Source organism: Haematobia irritans, chromosome 1 (assembly GCF_050003625.1).
Source record: "Haematobia irritans isolate KBUSLIRL chromosome 1, ASM5000362v1, whole genome shotgun sequence".
NCBI classification, from domain to species: Eukaryota; Metazoa; Arthropoda; class Insecta; order Diptera; family Muscidae; genus Haematobia; species Haematobia irritans.
This window is the reverse complement of record NC_134397.1, coordinates 56,614,143-56,639,857: the sequence shown is the minus strand read 5'-3', so window position 1 is coordinate 56,639,857 and position 25,715 is coordinate 56,614,143. Positions and strand designations below refer to the sequence as shown.

Genomic DNA, 25,715 nt, shown 5'->3' with positions numbered 1-25,715 from the left:
AATTCTGGGGGGGGGGGGGCTAAAATTTTTCTGGAGGGGTCTAAGCCCTCTCCCCAGAGGCCTTCCTACGCTTATGTATACACCACATTCCACACATCTATTTGTGGATCTAATAAAGAGATATTTTCAATTTCAAGCAAATCGGATAAAAATTGCGTGTCTATATGTCCCAGAAGTCAAATCGAGAGTTGGGTTTATATCGAGACTATATTAAAAGCATTGACCGATGCACACTATAGTCAGATAAGAAATATGGTGTCTAGAATGTCAAGGAATCAAATCGGGAGATCGGTCTGCATAGGGGCTATAGCAATACTTAGACCGATACACACTATATTCGACTCGCATATTTGTGGACCTAAATACTTGAAGATTTTTATACTCTCCACCATAGGATGAGGGGTATATTAACTTTGTCATTCCATTTGTAACACATGGAAATATAGCTCTAAGTATATATATCTGGGTCGTGGTGAAATTCCGAGTCGATCACGCTAACTTCCGAACGAAACAAGTTATCGACTTGAAACTTGACACAAGTTGTTCTTATTGATATAGGTCGAATGGTATTGCAAATTGGCCATATGGGTTCACTTTGCAAAAATTGGTCCATATCGGCCCATATTTATATATCGTCCCCATATAAACCGATCCCCAGATTTGGCTTGCGGATCCTCTAAGAGCAGCAAAATTCATCCTATCCGATCTGAAATTTGGTACGTGGTGTAAGTATATGGTCTCCAACAACCATGCAAAAATTGGTCCATATCGGCCCATAATTATATATAGTCCCCATATAAACCGATCCCCACATTTGGCTTGCGGATCCTCTAACAGCAGCAAAATTCATCCTATCCGGCTGAAATGGTGTTAGTATATGGTATCTAACAACCCTGCAAAAATTGGTAAATATCGGTCCATAATTATATATAGCCACCATATAAACCGATCCCCAGATTTGGCTTGCGGAGCCTCTAAGAAAGGCAAATTTCATCCGATCCGGCTGAAATTTGGTAGATGGTGTTAGTATATGGTCTCTAACAACCAAACAAAAATTGGTCCACATCGATCCATAATTATATAGTCCCCATATAAACCGATCCCCAGATTTGACCATGCTAAATTGGTCCATATCGGTCTATAGTTATATATAGCCCTTAGATAAACCGATCCCCAATCACACAAATATCGGCCCATATCGGTTCATAATTATATGCAGTCCACATATAAAGCTATGTCCATATTTCAATACTGTCTCTCTAATTACCGCGCAAAAGTCCATATCGGTTCGTAATTATTTATACACTTCCCTATATACCATATACCGGGTCAAAATCTGAATTATATACACCTAGACCTCGCTTTGCGTTGTTGCGAAGTTGCTGAATCAGTACTAGTTTTCACTTTGGGTCGTTAGATTTTCGAAGCTGCGTTTTTATGTATCTGCAATCTTTGCATGGTTTACCATAAGAACTCATAATTCACTTTGCGTTGTTTCAGTTTGCGTCGTGTATTTTTTTGGAACGTATCTGCGACGCAAAGCGAGGTTTAGAAGTACGTAATTAATCTGTTTTTTTACTAATATATGCCACGTATGAGTAACTTACAATTTAGAGGACGATATTAAGAAGTTTTAAGATGGCAACGTCATCGGCAAGTATTACCACAACCCAAGTAATTCGATTGTGGATGACAGTCTTTAGTAGAAGTTTCTACTCAATCCATGGTGGAGGGTACATAAGATTCGGCCTGGCCGAACTTACAGCCGTATATACTTGTTTTTATTGTATTTTATTTATTCTGTCATCAATACAATTCCAAAAATACCTCGGATAAAAATTACGATATCTAGAATCCCAAGAAGTCAAAATGGGAGATTGGTCTATACGGGGCCTATACCAAAACACGGACCGATGCTCACCTTATTCCGTACCCCTTTTTGTTGACCTAAAATACTTCTAGATTTGCAATTTGGGTGTTTATAAACCCAAAAAAATATAAGTTATGGGATGGTTCTCCTTTGAGGCTATATCACAATATTGACCAATACACATCATATTCGGCACACCTATTTGTGGACCTGGAATACCTCTAGATTTCCAATTTCAGGCAAAACGAATAAAGATTGCGGTGTATATAAGCCCAAGAAACCAAATCGAGGGAAGAGTCTATATCGGGGATATACCAAAACATGGACCGATACATCTCTTTGACGGCACACCTATTTGTGGACCTAAAATTTCCAATTACAAGCAAATAGGATAAAAATTCTATTTGCCTGTAATTGGCCTTCAAGGAGTCAAATAAGAGCCTAGATCAAAGCAGGAGCCGATACACACCATATTTCATACACCTACAGATTTCCAATTCCCATACAAATCGGATAAAAATTGCGGTGTCCATAAGCCCAAGAAACCAAATAGAGAAATGGGCCTATATCGAGGATATACAAAAAAAATGGACCGATACAACCTACTGTCGGCAAAACTAAAATACCTCTAGATTTCCAATCGATTAAAAAAAATTAAAAAATTATAGTGTGTAGAAGACCGAGAAGTCAAATCGGGAAATCTGTTGGCTCTGTTGGAAATCTGTGGTCTCTATAACAAACCTTGAACCGATACACACCCCGCCACACTTTGCACGCCTATTTTTGGGCCCAAAATACCTCTACACTTTTAATTTCATGTAAATGGGATAAAAATTGCCTGTCTAGAGAAACCAAATCGGGATGTCGGCTTAAAAGACAGGCTGTATATAAAAAATCACAAATGATATAGCCCATATTCAAATTTGACCTGCTTGCAGACAAAAAAAAAAAATTTGCGTCAACTTAATATTAAAATTAGTATAAGCTTTTCTTTTTATCTTGATTTTAAAATATTGATTTTAAATAATTTGTGTTAAATTACAAAATAAAGTCAACATAAATTTAAAAATTACAGAACGATAGCTGTATTATTGGGATCCATCGTGGTGCAATGGTTAGCAAGAGACTGAGCTCAGGCTACCATCGGGGATAACAAGTGGGGGATATCTGAAGCGAGAGCGACGAATATGAGGAAGTTATATAAAATGAGGACGTTATATACAAAGACACACCCAGAGAAGGAATATGATCACCTCCACCATGTTTCAAGAGCAAAATGTTATTTTTGAATGGTGACCATGTAACATGTTTGTCGCAACCATGTTATTTTCTCGGAGGTTATGTGTCTGATTTCGGCAAGCATATTATTTTTGGCGAGAAAAGAACATTTTTGCCATAAACATGTTACATGGTCACCATCCAAAAATAACATTTTGCTCTTGAAACATGGTTGAGGTGATCATATTCCTTCTCTGCGTGCAAGTACATCCGAACAGTGTTGCCGTTACTGGCTCTAAAGAGTCAAATTTGCTCTTTTTTTTTTTTTTGCTCCAATTTTGACTCTTTAAATTTCTCTGGCTCCTTTTGGCTCATTTTTAGTTTATTTCTAATTAAAGCGACTAAATTGAAGGAACAATCAAAAAACAAGTGGCAAAGAAAATGTAAAGCAAGGTTTTGAGGTTCGCTTGAAATATGGAGAAGTAACCATGTTAAAGACTAAAGTCCCAAATCTGTTCCATTTGGATGAGTTTGTCATTCTATACATTTGGTTAACAAGGCCACACTAAAATGCATAACCCTGATGACGTCTAACAACTACAACGAAATCTTTATACATATTTCGAAATTCTAAGCGCCAATTTCGGTTTAAGGCAAATATTTGCCAAAAATAAGTGCCAAACTTTTTTTTCCTGGATCACTTTTGAAACATCTAAATACCGTTTTTGGAAAATATTCCTATTGTGATGTAATATTCAATATGAGGTAAAAATGTTTGTTGGTTTGATTGGAGCCACGAATTCTTTTTTTTTCTGTCAAATATTTGCCCAGTGTGACCATATCATAAGGAAAACAGAAAACCATTTTCGAAGTCCCAAAACATAAAATCTTGCAGGTTTGATGTATTGAAAATTTTTTTCAACGATGAAATATTTGCCCAGTGTGACCATATCATAAGGAAAACAAAAACATTTTCGAAGTCCCAGAACATAAAATCTTACAGGTTTGATGTATTGAAAATATTTTTCAACGGTGAAGAAGAAAAAATAACAAGTATATACGGCCGTAAGTTCGGCCAGGCCAAAGCTTATGTACCCTCCACCATGGATTGCGTAGGAACTTCTTCTAAACACTGCCATCCACAAACGAATTACTTGGGTTGCGGTAACGCTGGCCGATGGCAAGGTATCTTAAAACCTCATAACACCGTCTTTTAAATTGTGGTATATATTAAATCAAAAAAGACCGATTAAATACGTATATAATTCAGTTTGACAAAATTTTCTATAGAAATAAAATTTTAACAAAATTTTCTATAGAAATAAAATTTTAACAAAATTTTCTATAGAAATAAAATTTTAACAAAATTTTCTATTGAAATAAAATTTTGTAGATTATTATTGGCTCGAGTGGCAACCATGGTTATGAACCGATATGGACCAATTTTTGTGTGATTGGAGATCGGCTATATATAACTATAGACCGATATGGACCAATTTTGGTATGGTTGTTAGCGGCCATATACTAACACCACGTTCCAAATTTGAACCGGATCGGATGAATTTTGCTCCTCCAAGAGGATCCGGAGGTCAAATCTGGAGAACGGTTTATATGGGGGCTATATATAATTATGGACCGATATGGACCAATTCTGGCACGGTTGTTAGAGACCATATACTAACACCATGTTCCAAATTTCAACAGGATCGGATGAAATTTGCTTCTCTTAGAGGCTCCGCAAGCCAAATATGGGGATTGCTTTATATGGGGGCTACATATAATTGTGAACCATATACCAAAACCATGTACCAAATTTCAACCGGATCGGATGAAATTTTCTTCTGTTTGAGGCTCCGCAAGTCAAATCTGAGGGTCCGTTTATATGGGGGCTATACGTAAAAGTGGCCCGATATGGCCCATTTGCAATACCGTCCGACCTACATCAATAACAACTACTTGTGCCAAGTTTCAACTCGATAGCTTGTTTCGTTCGGAAGTTAGCGTGATTTCAACAGACGGACGGACATGCTTAGATCGACTCAGAATTTCCCCACGACCCAGAATATACATATACTTTATGGGGTCTTAGAGCAATATTTCGATGTGTTACAAACGGAATGACAAAGTTAATATACCCCCCATCCTATGGTGGAGGGTATAATAATTGACACAATTAACTTTTTAGTCAAACTCGGGAAACTAAGCTACTTATAAAAATGATTGCATTTTTTTTTTTAATTTTCAATTAAAAAATTAAGTGATACAATAAATTTTTAATCAAAATAAAAACACAAAGTCGGTTAAGAAAATGTGTGTTTCCAATCGACATCAATTACATTTTTAAGTGAATCAATTAAAAAATTAATTGAAATTTTCTAAATCAATTAAATTTTTAAAAATTTCTGAAACCCTCAACAAAATTGATGCCCTAATAAAAGAGACTATGCCCACGTACAGCAGTGCTTGTGCGGAGCATCCTCTTTCTAAGTTAAACCTTATTAAAAGTAAAGTAAACGATGCACTAAATTAAGATTTCTTATGAATGAATATCAGCACTTAATTTGGGTGATACTGACCACCAAGAAGCACGGATTTTGATTTCAGATTGAACTTATAACCTTTTTCTGCAAAATTAAAATTTCAAAAACGTATAGCAAAAAATGTACTCTTTTGTGCCTGGATTCTTAATAGGTTTTCTTCCAATAAAATTAATTTTTAAAATTTGGGTCTTTTTCGTAAATTTGGCTCTTTTTTGAGAAAAGTCGGGGGCAACGCTGCATCCGAAGCACGGTTGCCACAGTTGGTAGATTTCTACCAAAAATGGTAGATTTTAGAAATAAATTCCATTTCATAAATTTCACCATAATGTTGAGAGCACAATCTTAGGTGAGGGTGAAATACAGCCAAAGATTCTTGATTCTTGTTAGATCGAATTCAATGTATGGAACTTACCTTTTTCGAACTCTTCTCAATTTCCTTTTCAAAATCTGTCAATGGGGTTAATGTAACGGTAACATCTTTAATAATATCACGGAAAGAGCTAAAATTGAAAGCGGAATCCCCTTAGAAAACTTCATCAATTGCAGAGCAACTACATACGAACCTGTTTACATCGTCTGAGGCAAAACTATTCGATTTCACATCACTTTTACGTTTTTTCGATGATGTAAATGAGGGTTGTGAAGATGAGCTACCACCATGTATATTGGGATTTGAACCACCATTGCCACTAATGCTAGGCATTGAATTATTCGAATGTTTATTAAAGGATGATGACGAGGACAAATTTGTTGGCATATTGGAATTGGAGTTATTAGCGCCACTGGTGCTGCTATTATTAGGTGGTATAATATCCATAGGTATAGGTGTTAGATTAGTGGCATCCGAATGATGATCAGAAAGGAAACTTGTGGAAGATTGAGTTGTAGTGGTAACTGATGTGGACGATGATGCTGAAGAGGAAAATGGATTTTTTGTATTATCCTTTTGGCTCGTCGAAGATGAAGAGCCCAGATTACCGTGGATATTTGAAGATGATGTTGCCGATGAAACACCTCCAAAGGGAGTTAAATTGCTGCTATTAGAAGTGGTGGATAGATTTTGTACACCTTGATTGGCATGATCTGAGGAAAATATATTGGCAGAGGTATTGGATGCTGATGATGATGATGATGTAGACGATGAAGTTGCTGTTGCTGTGCTTGTAGTTATATTGGAATTTATGTTAGTATTACTACTCGAGGAAGTTGCATCTTTACTCTTCGATGATTTTGAAGACTTGTCTCTAGAATCTCTCGATGAAAACGATGATGAATATCCCTCCTTGTCCTTATCTTTACTGGAACTGGATATTTTATTAACATTTTTACTATGTTTACCATCTTTATCCTTGTAACTGGAGCTGCTCGACGATGTGCCCGACGACGAGGCCGATGACTTTGTATTCGTTGAATTGGTGCCAGCACCTATTGCCATAGAAGTAGTGCTACTACCCCCAAAACCTGAAGAAGAAGAAGATGTGTTAGAGGTATTGGTGTTTAGATTAGCTGAACCGTTTCCACCCAAACCTCCACTAAGGTTATGCACTGAACTTGTAAGATTGCCCGAACTATTTGGTCCCGATGCCGATGACGATGATGCCGCCGAACTTGAAGACGATGACTGTTTTGTGGCATTCGAAGATTTACGCTGTTTCGACGATGACGATGACGAGGAAGAGGAAATATTCGTAGTGGTAATCTTAATGCTGGTAGCCGATGTGGAAGAAGCCATAGCACTCATGGTCGAATCGATTTCTTTTTCCGGCGATGATCCAGAATCCGATGAAGTATCATGACTAATTGGTTTATAGGGTGGTATGGTTTTTACATTGCCACCCTTTTTCAATTTGCTATAGTGATGTTGGCAATATCCACAGTATTTCACATTGTCCAAATAATTGCCAGCCTCTTCACACAACAGGCCCAAACTTTGGGCACAAGTCACATGGAATTGTTGTTTACAATTCGATTTATTGCACTGCATACAAGCGCCCACAGTTGCGCGATGAGGTTTTCCCAACTCCTGACAAATATAGCAATCTGAAAGTGAAAACAAAAAATAATTATCCACCAGATTCATTCATAGTAGAATGACTACAACTCACTTTTTCCATAACGCTCTTGGGGTATTAATTGCAATATAATGGGTTCCATTGTGGTTACATTACCAAATCGTACCTCTGGTATATATAGAGCGCACACTACATGCGCCCATCCTTGATTATCCGTCTTCTTCAAAGCCCCATCACGTGAGGGGCATAGCTCACAGCGTACTCGTGTCGAACGCTCTTGACTCTCACATTTTCTACAAAACCATGGCCCAGTGGGCACAGTGACAATGCCATAGCATGCCTGATGTACAGCTACTGTACAATTTTGTCCATCACAATACACAAGTGGATTTTCGGGCCATCCACGCTCATCGGAACAAACACAACATCCACCGACCATCTCCTTCATTGTGGTCTGCAAAAACCTTTTACGCTTGCGTGAATCTATTTTTGCGGTAATTCTTCATACCAAATAGAACAGAATATTAATGTGAGCTACTATATAAAGTTTTTGTTGTTTGTTTTTCGTAGTGTTTCTATTATCGAATAGAAATCGGAGGGGAGCCTAAAAAAAAATAAAAATTATATATGTTAATAAATGGCAATAATCGATCAGTAAGGTAAATAGAAAAGGAAATCTTCAAGCTTTAGTTTTAGCACATTCTCTATAATCGATTAAATACCAAAAATTTCATTCCGCCTATTGTAGAGGAAGCCCATCCATCCGTGGTATGGATTGTAATTATAATAAAAGTCGATTATTCGACTTGTTATTAATTGAATAGTCGTATTTTTAATGTTTATTTCTATAGAAATTTTATCAAAATTTAATTTTTATAAAAAAATTTGTCAAAATTTTATTTCATTGTTGTTGTTTTTTTATTTCAGCTTAAAACCATGCATTGACTAAACTTACTTTTGAGTTTAGTGAACTGCCTGAATTTATTCTGATAATTGGTTGGTGCTGATGAGGAATGTGGATGCTGATGAGGAATGTGGTAATTCCGAAACGTGCGTCCATCCAACCATCTTACAGTCTATAGGGCTTTGCCCAAATAAATTTGACAAACATTATTTACCTCTGTTGGTTAAGCTACACTTTTAGTTTTGTCAATGCATGGTTTTAAGCTGAAATCAAAATCAACAACAATGATTAAAGAAAAAAAAAACAAATACAATTTTTTATAGCAAATAAAATTTTGACGAAATTTTCTATATAAATAAAATTCTGATTTAGACAAAATTTTCTATAGAAATAAAATTTTGATAAAATTTTAACAAAATTTTTATAGAAATAAAATTTTGACAAAATTTTTCATAGAAATAAAATTTTGACAACATGTTTCTATAGAAATAACATTTTGACAAAATTACCGTAGAAAATAAAATTTAGACAAAATTTTCTATAGAAATAAGATTTAGACAAAATTTTCTATAGAAATAAAATTTTGACAAAATATTCTATAGAAATAAAATTTTGTATAGAAATAAAATTTCGACAATATTTTCTATAGAAATAAAATATTGATAAATTTTTCTATAGAAATAAAATTTTCTATATTAATAAAATTTTGACAAAATTTTCTATAGAAATTAGATATTGACAAAATTTTCTATAGAAAATAAAATTTTTACCATATTTTCTATAGAAATAAAATTTTGACAAAATTTTCTATAGAAATAAAATTTTGACAAAATTTTCTATAGCAAATAAAATTTTGACAAAATTTTCTATAGAAAATAAATTTGAAAAAAATTTTTTATAGAAATAAAATTTTGAAAAAATTTTCTATAGAAATAAAATTTTGTCAAAATTTTCTAAAAAAATAAAATTTTGACAAAATTTTCTATAGAAATAACATTTTGTCAAAATTTTCTAAAAAAATAAAATGTAGACAAAATTTTTCTATAGAAATAAAATGTAGACGAAATTTTTCTATAGAAATAAAATTTTGACAAAATTTTCTATAGAAATAAAATTTTTTACAAATTTTTCTATAGAAATAAAAAATTTTGTCAAAATTTTATTTCTATAGAAAAATTTTGTCAACATTTTATTTCTATAGAAAATTTTGACAAAATTTTATTTCTATAAAAAAATTTTGTCAACATTTTATTTCTATAGAAAATTTTTCTTTCTATAGAAAATTTTGTCAAAATTTTTCTTTCTATAGAAAATTTTGTCAAAATTTTATTTCTATAGAAAATTTTGTCTACATTTTATTTCTACAGAAAATTTTGTCAAAATGTTGTTTCTATAGAAAATTTTATCAAAATTTTATTTCTATAGAAAATTTTGTCAAAATTTTATTTCTATAGAAAAATTTTGTCAACATTTTATTTCCATAGAAAATTTTGTGAAAAGTTTATTTCTACAGAAAAATTTTGTCAACATTTTATTTCTATAGAAAATTTTGTCAACATTTTATTTCTATAGAAAATTTTGCCAAAATTTTATTTCTATAGAAAATTTTGCCGAAATTTTATTTCTATAGAAACATTTTGTCAACATTTTATTTCTATAGAAAATTTTGTAAAAATTTTATTTGTATAGAATATTTTGTCAAAATTTTATTTCTATAGAAAATTTTGTAAAAATTTTATTTCTATACAAAATTTTGTAAAAATTTTATTTCTATAGAAAATTTTGTAAAAATTTTATTTGTATAGAATATTTTGTCAAAATTTTATTTCTATAGAAAATTTTGTCAAAATTTTATTTCAATAGAAAATTTTGTCAAAATTTTATTTCTATAGACTGGTCCTTGACGGAGTTTCAACGCCAAACAAACAACACATTCATCGATGCCCTGCTGATGAGTTAATCCATGCCAAAAATTGCAAAATATAATCGAACCAAAATTTTAACAATTTTATACGACGGGCGAGATAAATCTTTCAAGTTTCTGAAAAACAAATACAAATAGGGATTGTATGCCAAAAAATCTATATAATCTATAGAAAATTTTTCTTTCTATAGAAAATTTTGTCAAAATTTTATTTCTATAGAAAAATTTGTCTGAATTTTATTTCTATAGAAAATTTTGTCAAAATTTTATTTGTATAGAATATTTGGTCGAAATTTTATTTCTATAGAAAATTTTGTCAAAATTTTATTTCTATAGAAAATTTTGTCAAAATTTTATTTCTATAGAAAATTTTGTCAAAATTTTATTTCTATAGAAAATTTTGTCAAAAGTTTATTTCTATAGAAAATTTTGTCAAAATTTTATTTCTATAGACTGGTCCTTGACGGAGTTCAACGCCAAACAAACAACACATTCATCGATGCCCTGCTGATGAGTTAATCCATGCCAAAAATTGCAAAATATAATCGAACCAAAATTTTAACAATTTTATACGACGGGCGTGATAAATCTTTCAAGTTTCTGAAAAACAAATAGGGATTGTATGCCAAAAAATTTTGAGTACGTGTAACCTAAAAAATATCAAACTTTGCGATAGAGCTGAAGGATTGTCCTATTTCGATATGTAAAAGACAGCCCTTGTACCCTTAGTTATCCATGATAATCCCTCCTAGCAAGCATAAAACTTCTCCATAACTTATTTAAAATCACGTGAAAACAATGAAAATATTTTCCCTTTCCAGTCTATTCTATTGCATCTACTACTAAAAGCAAAACAATGCTAATGCTAATTTGAAATGTAGGTGAATGTCATTATAGTTAATAATGAAAACAAAAAAAATCAAAAAAAAAGAATAGAAAATAAAAACAATTGTTGGCTATTATTAGCGTCATACAATCAAATCATACAAAGTAAATAGCCTTGCACAATGTCACGGTGAAGAAATAAACAAACATTAAATAAGAACAATTTTAGTACATAATAATATGCAAATAGAATTTAAGCAGAAAAATGAATTATGCTTCATTGGAGGCTATGACGTATGTATTAGATTTGATTGTATTCAACTCTTAAGAAGGAACGATGTAAAGCTGATCTTTTTTGGGTCTGCAGTACGACTATTTAATGGAAAAGATAAAAATCGTGCTTTCTTTCGAAGTCTTTCTTCCTAATTTTTGTTAGGTTTTTTTCCAAATATTTCTGAAAACAAAAACAGAGTTCGACCTTTATTTTGGGAGTCTAGAACCAATATTTCTGCTAGACAACGTCTAACACAGGTTAAAGCTATTATATCGTGGCATGATAGTGGTTTTGGTAATAATCGTTTAAGCCATAAAAATATTGATGGAGTCATATGTTACTGCTTCAAGTACTGACACACTCACTTCCAATCATAGACTAACGAACTTAATCGGACAAAAGGCTTAGGCTTAACCTGAATTGAAACAAAAAAAAAATATTCAAAATTGCCGCTAATAGTTTTTAAAAATGAAAATACTATTGTATTCAAATCAAATGAATCGAACCAAAATAATCACACTAGCAGTTTTCAAAGTGAATGAACTCTTCAGCGGCTGCCAACAAAACAACATTGTTTTAGGCAAAAATAAACAACAGTGTTGTTGGGAATGTTGTTTTTTCTTTCTCTTTTTTTTCAATCGAAATAAAAAAAAAATCAAACAGAAACAAACAAAACCACATGCATACCATGCCTCTAAATGCCCAAGGAGGAACTAAATGGTCAAACATAAAGTAAAGGGAAGATAGAATTTCTAATTTTCAAAATAACAGCCGGCAAACATTTCTCTAGCGAATGAATAAATTAAAAATGGTAAAAGAAATGAAGAAAAACTTAAAAAATGTGAAGAAATCAACAATAATGAGATTCCATATATGTATAAATAATATATAACCAGTAGGTAAAAGCCTTCAAGAATTTGGTTTTTAAGATTGACATACTAAAATAAAAAAACAGGTATAGGTCGATACAAAAATATGTAATGGTACAATCTAAAAACAGAAATTTACAAAAACTGTTCATTGTCTAATGTGTATAAAAATTGGGTACCGTTTTTTCAATTGCAATCATTGTTGCCACATTTGGTAGAATTCTTGAAGTTTGGCAAAATTTTCTATAGAAATCAAATTTTGACAAAATTTTTTATAGAAATAAAATTTTGACAAAATTTTCTATAGAAATAAAATTTTGACAAAATTTTCTATAGAAATAATATTTTGACAAAATGTTCTATAGACAAAAAAATGTTGACAAAAAATTTTACAAAATTTTCTATAGACAAAAAAATGTTGACAAAAAATTTTACAAAATTTTCTATAGACAAAAAAATGTTGACAAAATTTTCTACAGAAATGACATTTTGACAAATTTTTTTATAGATATAAAATTTTGATCTCAGCTTAAAAACCATTGCGTTGACTAAACTACAAGAGTAGCTTAACAAACAGAGGAAAAGAATGTTTATCAAATTTATTTGGGCATAAAAATATTGATGGAGTCATAAGCTACTCTTGTAGTTTAGTTTAAGCTCAGATCAAAACAACAAATATGATTGAAGTACAAACCAACAATAACAAAACAAAACGAATGAAATAAAAAATTTTCTATAGACAAAAAATTGGCAACATTTTCTATAGAAATAAAATTTTTACACAATTTTTTACAGAAAACAAAATTTTAGCAAAATTTTTTATATAAATAGAGTTTTGACAAAATTTTTTATAGAAATAAATTTTTGACAATATTTTCTATAGAAATAAAATTTTGACAAAAATTTCTATAGACAAAGAATTTTGACAACATTTTCTATAGACAAAGAATTTTGACAACATTTTCTATAGACAAAAAATTGTTGACAAAATTTTCTACAGAAATAAAATTTTGACAAAATTTTTCGGCTTGGTTGTAAAATGAGTTAAATAAATAAATAAAAAAAATGGACAAAATTTTCTATAGACAAAAAATGTTGACGAAATTTTCTACAGAAATAAATTTTTGACAAAATTTTCTGTAGACAAAAAAAAATTGACAAAATTTTCTGTAGACAAAAACATTTGACAAAACTTTCTTAGACAAAAAAATTTTGATAAAATTTTCTATAGACAAAAAATTGGCAAAATTTTCTATAGAAATAAAATTTTTACATAATTTTCTACAGAAAACAAAATTTTTTATAGATATAAAATTTTGACAAATTTTTTTATAGAAATAAAATTTTGACAAAATTTTTTATAGAAATAGAGTTTTGACAAAATTTTTTATAGAAATAAAATTTTGACAATATTTTCTATAGAAATAAAATTTTGACAACATTTTCTATAGACAAAGAATTTTGACAACATTTTCTATAGACAAAAAAAATTTGACGAAATTTTCTACAAAAATAAATTTTTGACAAAATTTTCTGTAGACAAAAAATTTTGACAAAATTTTCTGTAGAAAAAAATTTTGACAAAATTTTCTGTAGACAAAAAAATGTTGACAACATTTTCTATACACACAAAAAATATTTTTCTGATTCAATCATGAAATTAATTGATCCAATTAATTTTTTAATTGAAATGTCTTCAATCACAGAAATGATAGTATCAATTAAAAAATTGACAGTCAATTAAAAAATTAATTGATCCATTTAAAAACTTAATTGATACTATTAATTTGTGTGATTGATTTTGATTTCAATTAAAAAATTTTTAGAATCAATTAAATTTTTAACTGAATATTATTTAAAACTCAATTAAGATTTTAATTGGAAAATTTTTCATAAAATTTTTTTCTGTGTAGACAAAAAATTTTGACAAAATTTTGTCTAGAAATAAAATTTTTCTTAATGTTTGGCAAAATTTTCTATAGAAAAAAAATTACATAATTTTCTATAGAAAATAAAATTTTAGCAAAATTTTTATAGAAATAAAATTTTGACAAAATTTTTTGTAGAAATAAAATGTTGACAAACATTTTTTATAGAAATAAAGTTTTGACAAAATAAAATTTTGACAGTATTTTCTATAGAAATAAAATTGTGACAAATAAAATTTTGACAAAATTTTCTATAGACAAAAAATTTTGACAAAATTTTCTGTAGACAAAAAATGTTGACATTTTCCATGGACAAAAAATTTTGACAAAACTTTCTATAGACAAAAAAAAAATTGACAAAATTTCCTACAGAAATAAAATTTTGACAAAATTTTTTGTATAAAAAAAAATTTGGACATTTTCTGTAGAAAAAAATTTACCATTTGTTTTGTTTTGTTATTGTTGGTTTTGTTCTTTAAGCATTGTTGTTGTTTTTTATTTCAGCTTAAAACCATACATTGACTAAACTACAAGAGTAGCTTAACCAACAGAGGAAAAGAATGTTTGTCAAATTTATTTGGGCAAAGCCCTATAGACTGCAAGATGGTTGGATGGACGCACGTTTCGGAATTACCACATTCCTCATCAGCATCCTCTACTTGCAGCAAAACTATCAACCAATTATCAGAATAAATTCAGGCAGTTTATTAAACCCAACAAAAACCACACTTGAACCCTCCGAAAAAAGGTTTTACATTGATAGCCGGCTTTTGCCGAAATAAATTCGAAACAAACATATCTCTTTTCCTATGCCACTGTCAAATCATCGATTTGAATTCACATGGCTGGGTTTATTTTGAGCGTGCCTCCTCTTCTTTTTCCATTTGTTTTGTTTTGTTATTTACAAAATTTTCTATAGACAAACAAATTTTGACAACATTTTCTATAGACAAAAAATTTTGACAAAATTTTGTATAGAAATAAAATTTTTCTTAAAGTTTGACAAAATTTTCTATAGAAAAAAAAATTTTACATAATTTTCTATAGAAAATAAATTTTTAGCAAAATTTTTATAGAAATAAAATTTTGACAAAATTTTTTGTAGAAATAAAATGTGGACAAACATTTTTTATAGAAATAAAATGTGGACAAACATTTTTTATAGAAATAAAGTTTTGACAAAAAAAATTTTGACAGTATTTTCTATAGAAATAAAATTGTGACAAATAAAATTTTGACAAAATTTTCTATAGACAAACAATTTTGACAAAATTTTCTGTAGACAAAAAATGTTGACATTTTCCATGGACAAAAAATTTTGACAAAACTTTCTATAGACAAAAAAAAATTACAAAATTTCCTAAAGAAATAAAATTTTCACAAAATTTTCTGTAGAAAAAAATTTGGACAAAATTTTCTGTAGAAAAAAAAATTACAAAATTTTCTATAGACAAACAAATTTTGACAAAATTTTCTATAGACAAAAAAAAAATTAACAAATTTTTCTGTAGACAAAAAATTTTGACAAAATTTTCTGTACACAAACAATTTTGACAACATTTTCCATGGGCTGTTATTGTTGTTTTTGATCTCAGCTTAAAACCATGCATTGAATAAACTACAAGTGTAGCTTAACCAACAGAGGAAAAGTATGCTTGTCAAATTTATTTGGGCAAAGCCCTAAAGACTGCAAGATGGTTGGATGTACAGCTGTTTCGGAATTACCACATTCCTCATCAGCATCCTCTACTTGCAGCAAAACTATCAACCAATTATCAGAATACATTCGGGTAATTCACTCAACCCAAAGTGAACTACACTTGAACCTTCCGAAAAAAGGTTTGATAGTCGGCTACTGCCTAAGCAAATTTGCAAGCATATCTTTTTTTCCTTTGGTAAAATTTTCTATAGACATAAACATTTTGACAAAATATTCTATAGACAAAAAAAAAATTTGACAAAATTTTCTATAGACAAAAAATGTTGACAAAATTTTCTATAGATATATAATTTTGATAAAATTTTCTATAGAAATAAAGTTTTTAGAAAATTTTCTATAGAAATAAAATTTTCTATAGAATTAAAATTTTGACAAAATTTTCTATATGTTAGTACCAAATTTACTGCTATTTACGTTAAGGCCCTTCAACCTATCATAATTTTGCCTTTCATACTGCGTCATAGTATCTCTACTTGGGTCACATTCGACAGCCTTTCTGCCGAAGTCATTGCTACTGTTTACGTTTAGCTCCTTGGACCTGTCAGGACGTTGTCCTTCCAACTGCATCACAATATCTGGCATTTATCTTTGTATATAGACATATCAGGACGTTGTCCTTCCAACTGCGTCAGGGTATCTGGTACATCTCTTTGTATTTAGCTCCTTAGACCTATCAGGACTTTTGCCCTTCGAGCTGCATTAGGTTATCTCCAGAGTAAACTATGTTCCATCTTCATGTAAAGTTGGTTCACGTTTCCAAAGCCATCTTTCCGTGTATGTTCTTTAGTATACATCCTTAGTCATCGAGTCTTCGATCTGGACACATGACCCATGGCGAACTTAGTGGTCTATAAACACATTACATAGTTTGAAAAACCTAAAAAAGAAGGCTTATAGGCCGGTACACAAGCATTCAAGAGGAACGCTGTTAATGATGGCACTTGTTGTCCATCTTTAAACTATGGTCGTTGGAATACAACTTAGTCACTTTTTCGCGTGTCTCCTAATAAATCGTCATGGATCCCTCGTTAGATTTACACAACATACTGCATACGCAATTTTACAAGAAGCTCATAGCCACTGTTTCCAATACCGGCTATCTGACCAAAAAGGAAAAAAAAACTTTTTAAAAGGTTTGATGGATTTTATAATGACCATGAGACGTTCTCTAAACTTTTAACTATTTTTTTTTGGGTCGATAAAACAGTTAGTCCCTAAGTTGTACTTATCAGTCATGCTTTATCCTCCGGTTAAATACTAATTATTGTCATTATATTTAAAGATAAATGGACTAACTACCCTATATTCATTTCACTGGCCGTTTTTGGAGTAATTGTATACGGAATTATTTCTATACAATTACTTTTGCCCTGCACATTTTTTTGAAATTCTAAAGGGTATAAATAAAATGCGCTGACATAACACTAAACAGAAAAAAGAATAACGCGAATAAAAACAGAACCAAGAAAACTGAAGGCAAAGAATAGAAGAGAAGAACAATGAATGATGATGGATGCACACACACACACACACACATACAGCCATTCATATGCGCACACAAGCTCGAGAAGAAAACAAAACACCGTACCCAAACGAACCTGCTAAGAATACAAACAGGCGAAGTAAGAAGAAACTTAAGGGGAACGGTTATGGGGGAGGATGTATGTACCAGGAAGTAAGAGGATAATAAGAATAAGAGATACAACTATAACAAAAAAGGGCGCTTTTTTTACAAATAGGGGGGAACGACATGCTTCGCTAAAGCTGAATGAGGCCGGGGAGTGCAAGTATACTAAATATCTATTGATTTTTCTTTTCAAATAATTTCCAAATGTAACACTATAAAAATAAAGTAGCACAAACAGAATAGAAATTAAATTGTAATATTTTTTAAGCAACGAAAAAAAAACAAGCGCGTAAATTTCTCTTGTAAATGTTAAAAGTGGTCAAACAACGCTTGTTTGTGTATTTTTTTTTTGTGAAAAATAGAACCCACGAAGAAACACCATCATATATCACGTAGAGAAAAAGCGGACACAGACCGAAAACGTAACACGCCTTTTCCAATAGAGAACGGATGAAACATTTTACATATTTTGTAACTCACAATTGTAGTTTATTTCCGCTTTTAGCTTTTCTATTTGCCAATATTTTCGAATATTTTTCTGTCAAATAGGCACAAACTCACTTTTTTTAAAGTCCAAAATAGAGTATTGATTTTTTCTTCACCACCCTTTGAACATATTTTTCTCATAAATGTGGGACCAAATATGGCAAATATTTATTGTATCTTATGTCCACGATGGTATTGAGCTATAGAACTGCGTTTTTATGCCGATATTTAGACTTTTTCGAATCAAAAAACACTTTTTTTTTTAACTTTTCCACTCGGACACCATTTCGCTTGGGAGGAACGTAGTCTAAATAAATTCTATCCTAATTCAAAAGCGTTCCATTGTCCTCCTCACTGCATCACGAATACGTCTGGCCTGACTAAGATCTTCGACACCCAAGGGCCGATGATTGTCACAGGTAAGACGTGTGGGGGGGGGTGTAAGTTGTGCTATTGGAGCGCTTTTATTATACCGATAACTGACTTAAGCAACGCCGTCAACAAATAGCACTGCCCCGGTAAGCATCTACCTATGCGATGACTAAAGACCGATATACCCAACGATTATCTGATTTAACAAGATGTCTATATGCTTCCTCTTTTCCAATAGGCTCATGAGTTTAGGTCCATATATGTATGAGAGAGTTGGAAAAAATGGGTATGATGTTACGAATATAAAAAAGAAAAGAAAATGAAGAATTTTTAATTTGGTTAATAGGCCTGTTTCTGCACTCATTTCATTCAACATTTCCCTGCCAGCATTTCAAAGTTCCATTTCATCCTCATCGGTACCACAGACTCGTAAGTGATACGACAACAATCGCCAACTGTGATGGGGGGAAGCGTATAAAAAAGAATGAAATGTATATGAAAGTATTTTGCCATCACTATTGTTACGAGAGCCATTTTATATTTTGTGAAACACCAACTAGCTTATTATAATTTATTTAAATGAAAACGATAATGAAGTGCTGAAAACATAGTTATTTCGCTTAAAATTGTGAAAAGTTTTTTGGTGAACAGTTTTTGAGTTTCCAAATCGAATAAAGTGGTAGTTTTTCAGATACTTTTTCAGACACGCTGCCTCCATCGAGAATAAAAACACTGGCTAATAGACGCTGCAACATGTAACTTGTAACTACTTGTAACTCAACATCATTATTTTATTAAAGGCCGGTACTATGTTCATTTTTGCGAAAAATGTTTATGGAAACCATTATTTCGCACATAGAAAGCGGTGTTTATTTAGGTAACTTGGAGCGCTATTTAACAGGGAGCGATATTGAATTAAGTTGGTTGTTGCTGCTTGTTATTACAAAATAAACATTTTATTTTTCATTGGGCAATTTATCTGCTATTCCTTTGATCCTTTGTATAGTTTCGGAACAAAAATATGGCCCGTGTTTGATTTATAAACCCGCACAAATCGTTTTTAATAAATAAATTATTTCTTAATTCACATTGCAAATGGCGCCGTGCTATAAACGTCAGTTTTTCAACACGAAAAAACAAAGTATCACAAATGGAAAAAATTTCGCAAATTTTTCGCATTTTTTGGTTTTGTATGGAGTTTCAACGCGAAAACCGAACAGAGTACCGGCCTTTAAGGAAAAAACCTAACTAAACCATAACGTCCTCCTTTAAACAATGAGTTCATGAGAAATATAATTTGTGCCACATCATATAAAAATCAATGATATAAGGTCCGTCGACAATATGGCAAGATCGCGTTTATCTGAAAAAAACAAAAATTGGATGCCTTGATATTTCCAAGAAGTTACTTCAAATGATGGAGTACGGATTAACAAAAGTATACACAGAAAATAATTTCACGAAAATTTTTCCAATTAAAATCTTAATTGAGTTTTAAAAAATATTCAATTAAAAATTTAATTGAATCAACAAATTTTCATTGAAATTGTGTGTAGGGAAATAAACCCAATCTAAACAAAATCCTTAATATGTTGTGCTAAGTAGGATAGCGATATGAAATTGGGTTTTAATTTATTTTTGTCATAATTTTTTGTTTTTCTTTTCTTCATATTGTTCAGTTGGACTAAGCCCAATAAACACAAGCATTGGAGAAATGTTTATATTCAATACGCTTTCAATCATTCCCAATAAACACAAGCATTGGAGAAATGTTTATATTCAATACGCTTTCAAACATTTTTTCAAAGAATTAGATTAGAATTCAATTTGAGAAATTGTTGAGAAAATCGCGTTCTCAACAAAAAACAGACATTACCCTCAACAGTAGAATACAACACGTTAGCAACAAATTCTTAACATATTAGCAACAACTTTTCAAACTATGAAATGCTTCAATCCTATTGGAAAATTTGTTGAAAGCAAGCAATTTGCAAGGCTTTTTGAATTAATGTTGAAGATGGGATTCGCTATCAAATTTACTTTACTATGAAAAATGCTCATCCTTGTGTTTGTTGGGAGTGTTCGTTAAGTGTGATAGCAATTTGTAATTGGTTTTTTATTAACTCTTATTTTCTTTTGTTAATAAAATTGAATTAAACTAAATTGTTTAATGCGCTTTACAGACTATCAGATATTCCGGACGACAGTGCTCGAGTAGAACATATCCCATATATTGTGCACATTATTAGTTAAGTCCGAAGGAATAATCGATACTACTGCATGTTTATGGGATCGATAACACATTTACCGATTATTTAGTCATCGCCGACAAGTCGTATCGATCCGACACACTGTAAGATTCTTTACAAACACCGACATTCCGTCCGGAATAACTGACAGTTTGTAAAGCGCATAATGTACAACAATTTGGCTTAAATCTACTTTTGTACAAGTAGCTCCAATTTGGCCAGCATGTAGACTTTTCGATTCTAAACACAAAATGTAATATACCCTTTTTGTCGAAAATACCCTATTTGCGGAGTTACGGGCCCCTAAAGCTTTCATTATCACGTATATTAATTTAGTATCCATAGCCATAATCATTCTAAAAGTAATATATTTAGAATAACATGGACCCGGAGGGGTCCTAGGTTCGCGTTAGCCCACTTTGGACTCTGTCCATAGGAGGAAGTCTCAAAAACCCCGGCCAAAGGCCGGCTACCTATACCCAATTTTTAAGGGTCGGTATCTGGAAAACTACGCTCTTCCGACAAAATTTTTACTTCGTATTTTCTGCTTAAAATGTACTATATACGAAAAAAATGGAATTTTATTCATTTCATTAAAATTGATGTCAGAATTAACAAAAATATAAACTCGAAAACTAGGCTTTTCCGTCAAATTTTTTACCTTACATTTTGTTTAGTCTTAACAACTTGTGCTAAAGTAGATTTGTACCAAAAACACCGGGATTCTATATTTTGAAATCCAGAATGACAGCCCATTGTAATGTCCCTACCTCATTATTTTATCATGAAATCATATGCAAAACATAATCAGCTGGTCTTTGACAATGTTTATATGGCATCTAATTAGAAAATACTACAAGTGCAAGAGAGACAAAAGTATGTACTGTTTTTGTATGCATTTTGTACTGTAGAATAACAGTTACCACTGAACATACCCCTTTATAACTTTTTAGGCATTCACTTGTAGTGTTAATATTTCACTTGTTGTTTATGTTTTTAGTAACGACACTAATTTTCTTACAAACTGATACTAAATTTCTTAAAAATTGATTTTATTGAATTTGTTTATTTGATTTCTTCTTTTGCCACAATACAACGACGACGCACTAAGAAGGAAGGCAGGTTAACATGTAATGTTCTCAAATGCTCTTTTTGAGTATTCTGCTTTGATGCTCTCTAACTCTCTCATTTTCTCTCATAAGTGATGGCAAATTTATACCTTTGATGGCCTTTTTTAAGAAATATATTACAAAGTTGTACCTTTGCTAGTTATTCTCACCATCTTTGGAATAAAAATTTACAAAATTTTTAAAAAAGTTTGGAGTAATCGATAATCACAACCAACCAGTTAGTACAATTTAATACATGGATGCACAACAAACCTATAGCTTGTACGAAACGTGATCGCCTTGATCTTATTAGAATTTTCTATTAGATCATTATTATGTGTCCAGTCAGAAAATTAGTGTCAATGTCAATTTGCAGAGATTAAAAAAGAGATGCTCATCCCATAAGAAAAACATGAAAAGATTTTCGTTTCGATGCGGCTCAATGTGCATGAACAGTACCATGCATTTTTGATGGCACCTCACCGAATTTTGCATGCCTTGCTTTAAAAAATAACTTAAAATCGTTCACAATGATTCAGTACTATTTTCAGTACCATAAAAACAAATCAATGTGTCATCACTGCAACATTGTATCGCGCGACATTTTGGCGTTTTTTTTTAAACAATTAATTCCGTCAAACACCTTACACCTTTGTTTTTGTTTGTATGTGAGCAAAAAGAGAGTAAGTTGGTGGCGGCTTTGCGAAGGAGGTTGTTTTTTTTAGAAGATGGATGATGTTGTTGTCTCATTACCCCCATATATCCTGCTCCACTAACACCACCACCACCACAATAACCATCCTTATGAGAATTTGCATATGTGAAAAAAATATATTCATTAAGGTTCTCAAACGCGAGTTCTCATAAAATGAGTTCTCAGTTATGGAGAACTTATTTGCAACAATCCTTTCTTTTTCAGATCGACTCAGTAACAGATTTTTCGCCGCAATTAAAACATCTTTACATCTTAACTGACTGTGGTGTGTGACTCTTAACTGTGACTTAATGAAAAAAATAGTATTTTGTGCTATTGTAAGTAAAGAGATAAAATTAAATTTCCAATATATCATAAAGTGAAGAAGATAAATTAATTCTTAAAAAATAAGGAAAACATTCAATAGTGAAATAAATGAAAAAAAAAAAATCTTTAACTAATTGGAAATTAAATTGCAATTAAAAAATTATTGTTTTTACAAAGGTGTAGAAAAATCTATATTGTCTTCTTTAAGCATAGTTAATTTTTTGTTTAAAAAGTTAAAAAACAAAAAAACTAATGTCTATTTTTATTAAGAAAAAATATATACCCTTTAATTTATCTCTTCGCCTGATGTATCCATATATTTTATTACAATTTCTTAAAACAAAGGCGAGGAATGTCAATCTATTCATTAGACTTTGAATGATGCAGTACGCATGTAACGGTGTACCCACCTATCACAGGGTTCAAATGAGTGGAAAACACCCTCACACTCTGTCGATAAAAGTGATGAAAAATTAGAATTTTTTTATGAATTCAAATTCCTTCACTAATATGTTATAATATTGTTCTATTTATTTTAATCAATTAAATTTATATATTAATAATATTTTTCTTCATTTCTTGAAACAAATGTGCAAATAATTGAAAGTGTAAAAATAAATGAAGAAAAATAATTATACATACCCAAATGAAGAGCATAGTAGAGTAATTAATATGAGTATTTGCATATTATTCTATCTCTATATCTTTAGTCTCACATGCGTACATTACATTACATTTTACATGCGTACTTTCAAAGGATGGGGACACTGTTTTATTACTCATTTACCTCGCGCCACACTCATTTGTTTTACGTGGTCTTGATGAACAAAAGAAGCTATGACGAAAAAACGCTAAAATTCATTTGAACTCTCCAACTTGATTTATAGGATGAGAGACAGTGAACAGTGTTGCCACTGTTATTGTTATTAGTCATGTTTTATGTTTGGACCCTTTCAATAATGCCTATTTAGCGTTGTATTAAATGTGGGAATGCAATATTTTCTAAGAAAACACCGATATAAAATTACACTCAAAAAATTTCTCTATCAATAGCAGCAAAGGCCCTTCAAATCAATAACTAGATAAGATTTAATCAATTTGAAGAATTTTTTTAAACATATGTAAGCTTTTCATATTATTTACGAGAATTGCGTATCTTGAAGAAATAATTGGAATTAAACATTTTTAGAATGTCCCAAGTGATATACTAAATAGAAGACTAAATCGAACTTGGTAAAAGTGTGTACTTCATTTGTGTAAAATTGTTGTTCTTATTTTGACTTCATGTCGTTAAAGTAAAAATAATGAAAATCAAGAAATATTTTTTAACTACAAATTAATTTAAAACAAGTATATACGGCCGTAAGTTCGGCCAGGCCGAATCTTATGTACCCTCCACCATGGATTGCGTAGGAACTTCTACTAAAGGCTGTCATCCACAATCGAATTACTTGGGTTGCGATAACACTTGCCGATGGCAAGGTATCGTAAAACTTTTTAACACTGTCTTCTAAATTGTAAGTTAGCCCATACGGGGTATATATTAAACAAAAAAAAGGCGATTAAATACGTATATAATCTAGTTTGACAAAATTTTCTATAGAAATAAAATTTTGACAAAATTTTCTATAGAAATGAAACCTTGACAAAATTTTCTATAGAAATAAAATTTTGACAAAATTTTCTATAGAAATAAAAATTTGACAAAATTTTCTATAGAAATAAAAACTTGACAAAATTTTCTATAGAAATAAAATTTTGACAAAATTTTCTATGGAAGTAAAATGTTGACAAAATTTTCTATAGCAATACAATTGACAAAAATTTCTATAGAAATAAAATGTTGACAAAATTTTGTATAGAAATGAAATTTTTACAAAATTTTGTATAGAAATAAAATGTTGACAAAATTTTCTACAGAAATAAATTTTTTACAAAATTTTCTATAGAAATAAAATTTTGACAAACATTTCTATAGAAATAAACTTTTGACAAATCTTTCTATAGAAATGAAATTTTAACAAAACTTTCTATAGTAATAAAATTTGACAAAATTTTCTATGGAAATAAAGTTTTGGTAGATTACAAAATTTTCTATAGAAATAAAATTTTGACAAAATTTTCTATGGAAATAAAATTTTGACAAACATTTGTATAGAAATAAACTTTTGACAAAACTTTCTATAGAAATGAAATTTTGACAAAACTTTCTATAGTAATAAAATTTGACAAAATTTTCTATGGAAATAAAGTTTTTGTAGATTATTTTTGGCGATATGGGCCAATTTTTGTGTAATAAGTCATCGGCTATATATAACTAAAGACCGATATGGACCAATTTTTACATGGCTGTTAGAGGCCATATATTGACAAAATGTACCAAATTTCAACCGCATCGGATGACTTTTGCTATATATAATTATGGACCGATATGGACCAATTTTTGCATGGTTGTTAGATACCATATACTAACACCATGTACCAAATTTCAACTGGATCGGATGAATTTCGCTCCTCCAAGAGGCTCCTGAGGTCAAATCTGGGGATCGGTTTATATGGGAGCTATATATAATTATGACCCGATATGGACCAATTTTTGCATGGTTATTAGAGACTATATACTAACACCACGTACTAAATTTCAATTGGATCGGATGAATTTTGCTCCTCCAAGAGGCTCCGGAGTTCAAATCTGGGGATCGGTTTATATGGGAGCTATATATAATTATGAACCGATATGGACCAATTTTTGCATGGTTGTTAGAGG

General features: G+C 30.8%; 2 protein-coding genes across 9 annotated transcripts in view; one reads left to right on the top strand and one right to left on the bottom strand.

Annotated features, from left to right (window-relative positions):
• Alh (coiled coil domain containing protein Alhambra) overlaps window positions 1–21,921 on the bottom strand; it is a 103,898-nt gene extending 81,977 nt beyond the window's left edge. For 2 of the 8 annotated variants that reach the window (XM_075290427.1, XM_075290430.1), the window contains exons 1-4: window positions 18,273–18,512; window positions 7,734–8,244; window positions 6,192–7,668; window positions 6,041–6,128 (exon numbers count right to left, since the gene is read on the bottom strand). In XM_075290427.1, coding sequence (XP_075146542.1) covers window positions 6,041–6,128; window positions 6,192–7,668; window positions 7,734–8,088 — 1,920 coding nt within the window. In that variant the 5' untranslated portion in view covers window positions 8,089–8,244; window positions 18,273–18,512. Of the gene's footprint in view, window positions 1–6,040; window positions 6,129–6,191; window positions 7,669–7,733; window positions 8,245–18,191; window positions 18,514–21,753 lie in introns of those variants that run through there. The other 6 variants (XM_075290432.1, XM_075290431.1, XM_075290429.1 and 3 more) reach the window with 6 other exon arrangements.
• A 935-nt stretch (window positions 21,922–22,856) lies between these two features.
• Window positions 22,857–25,715, top strand: part of LOC142220968 (secernin-2) — a 40,774-nt gene continuing 37,915 nt past the window's right edge. Inside the window, exon 1 of the mRNA XM_075290423.1 lies at window positions 22,857–22,959. The gene's annotated coding sequence lies outside the window, so the exon portion shown is untranslated. The remainder of the gene's footprint in view (window positions 22,960–25,715) is intronic.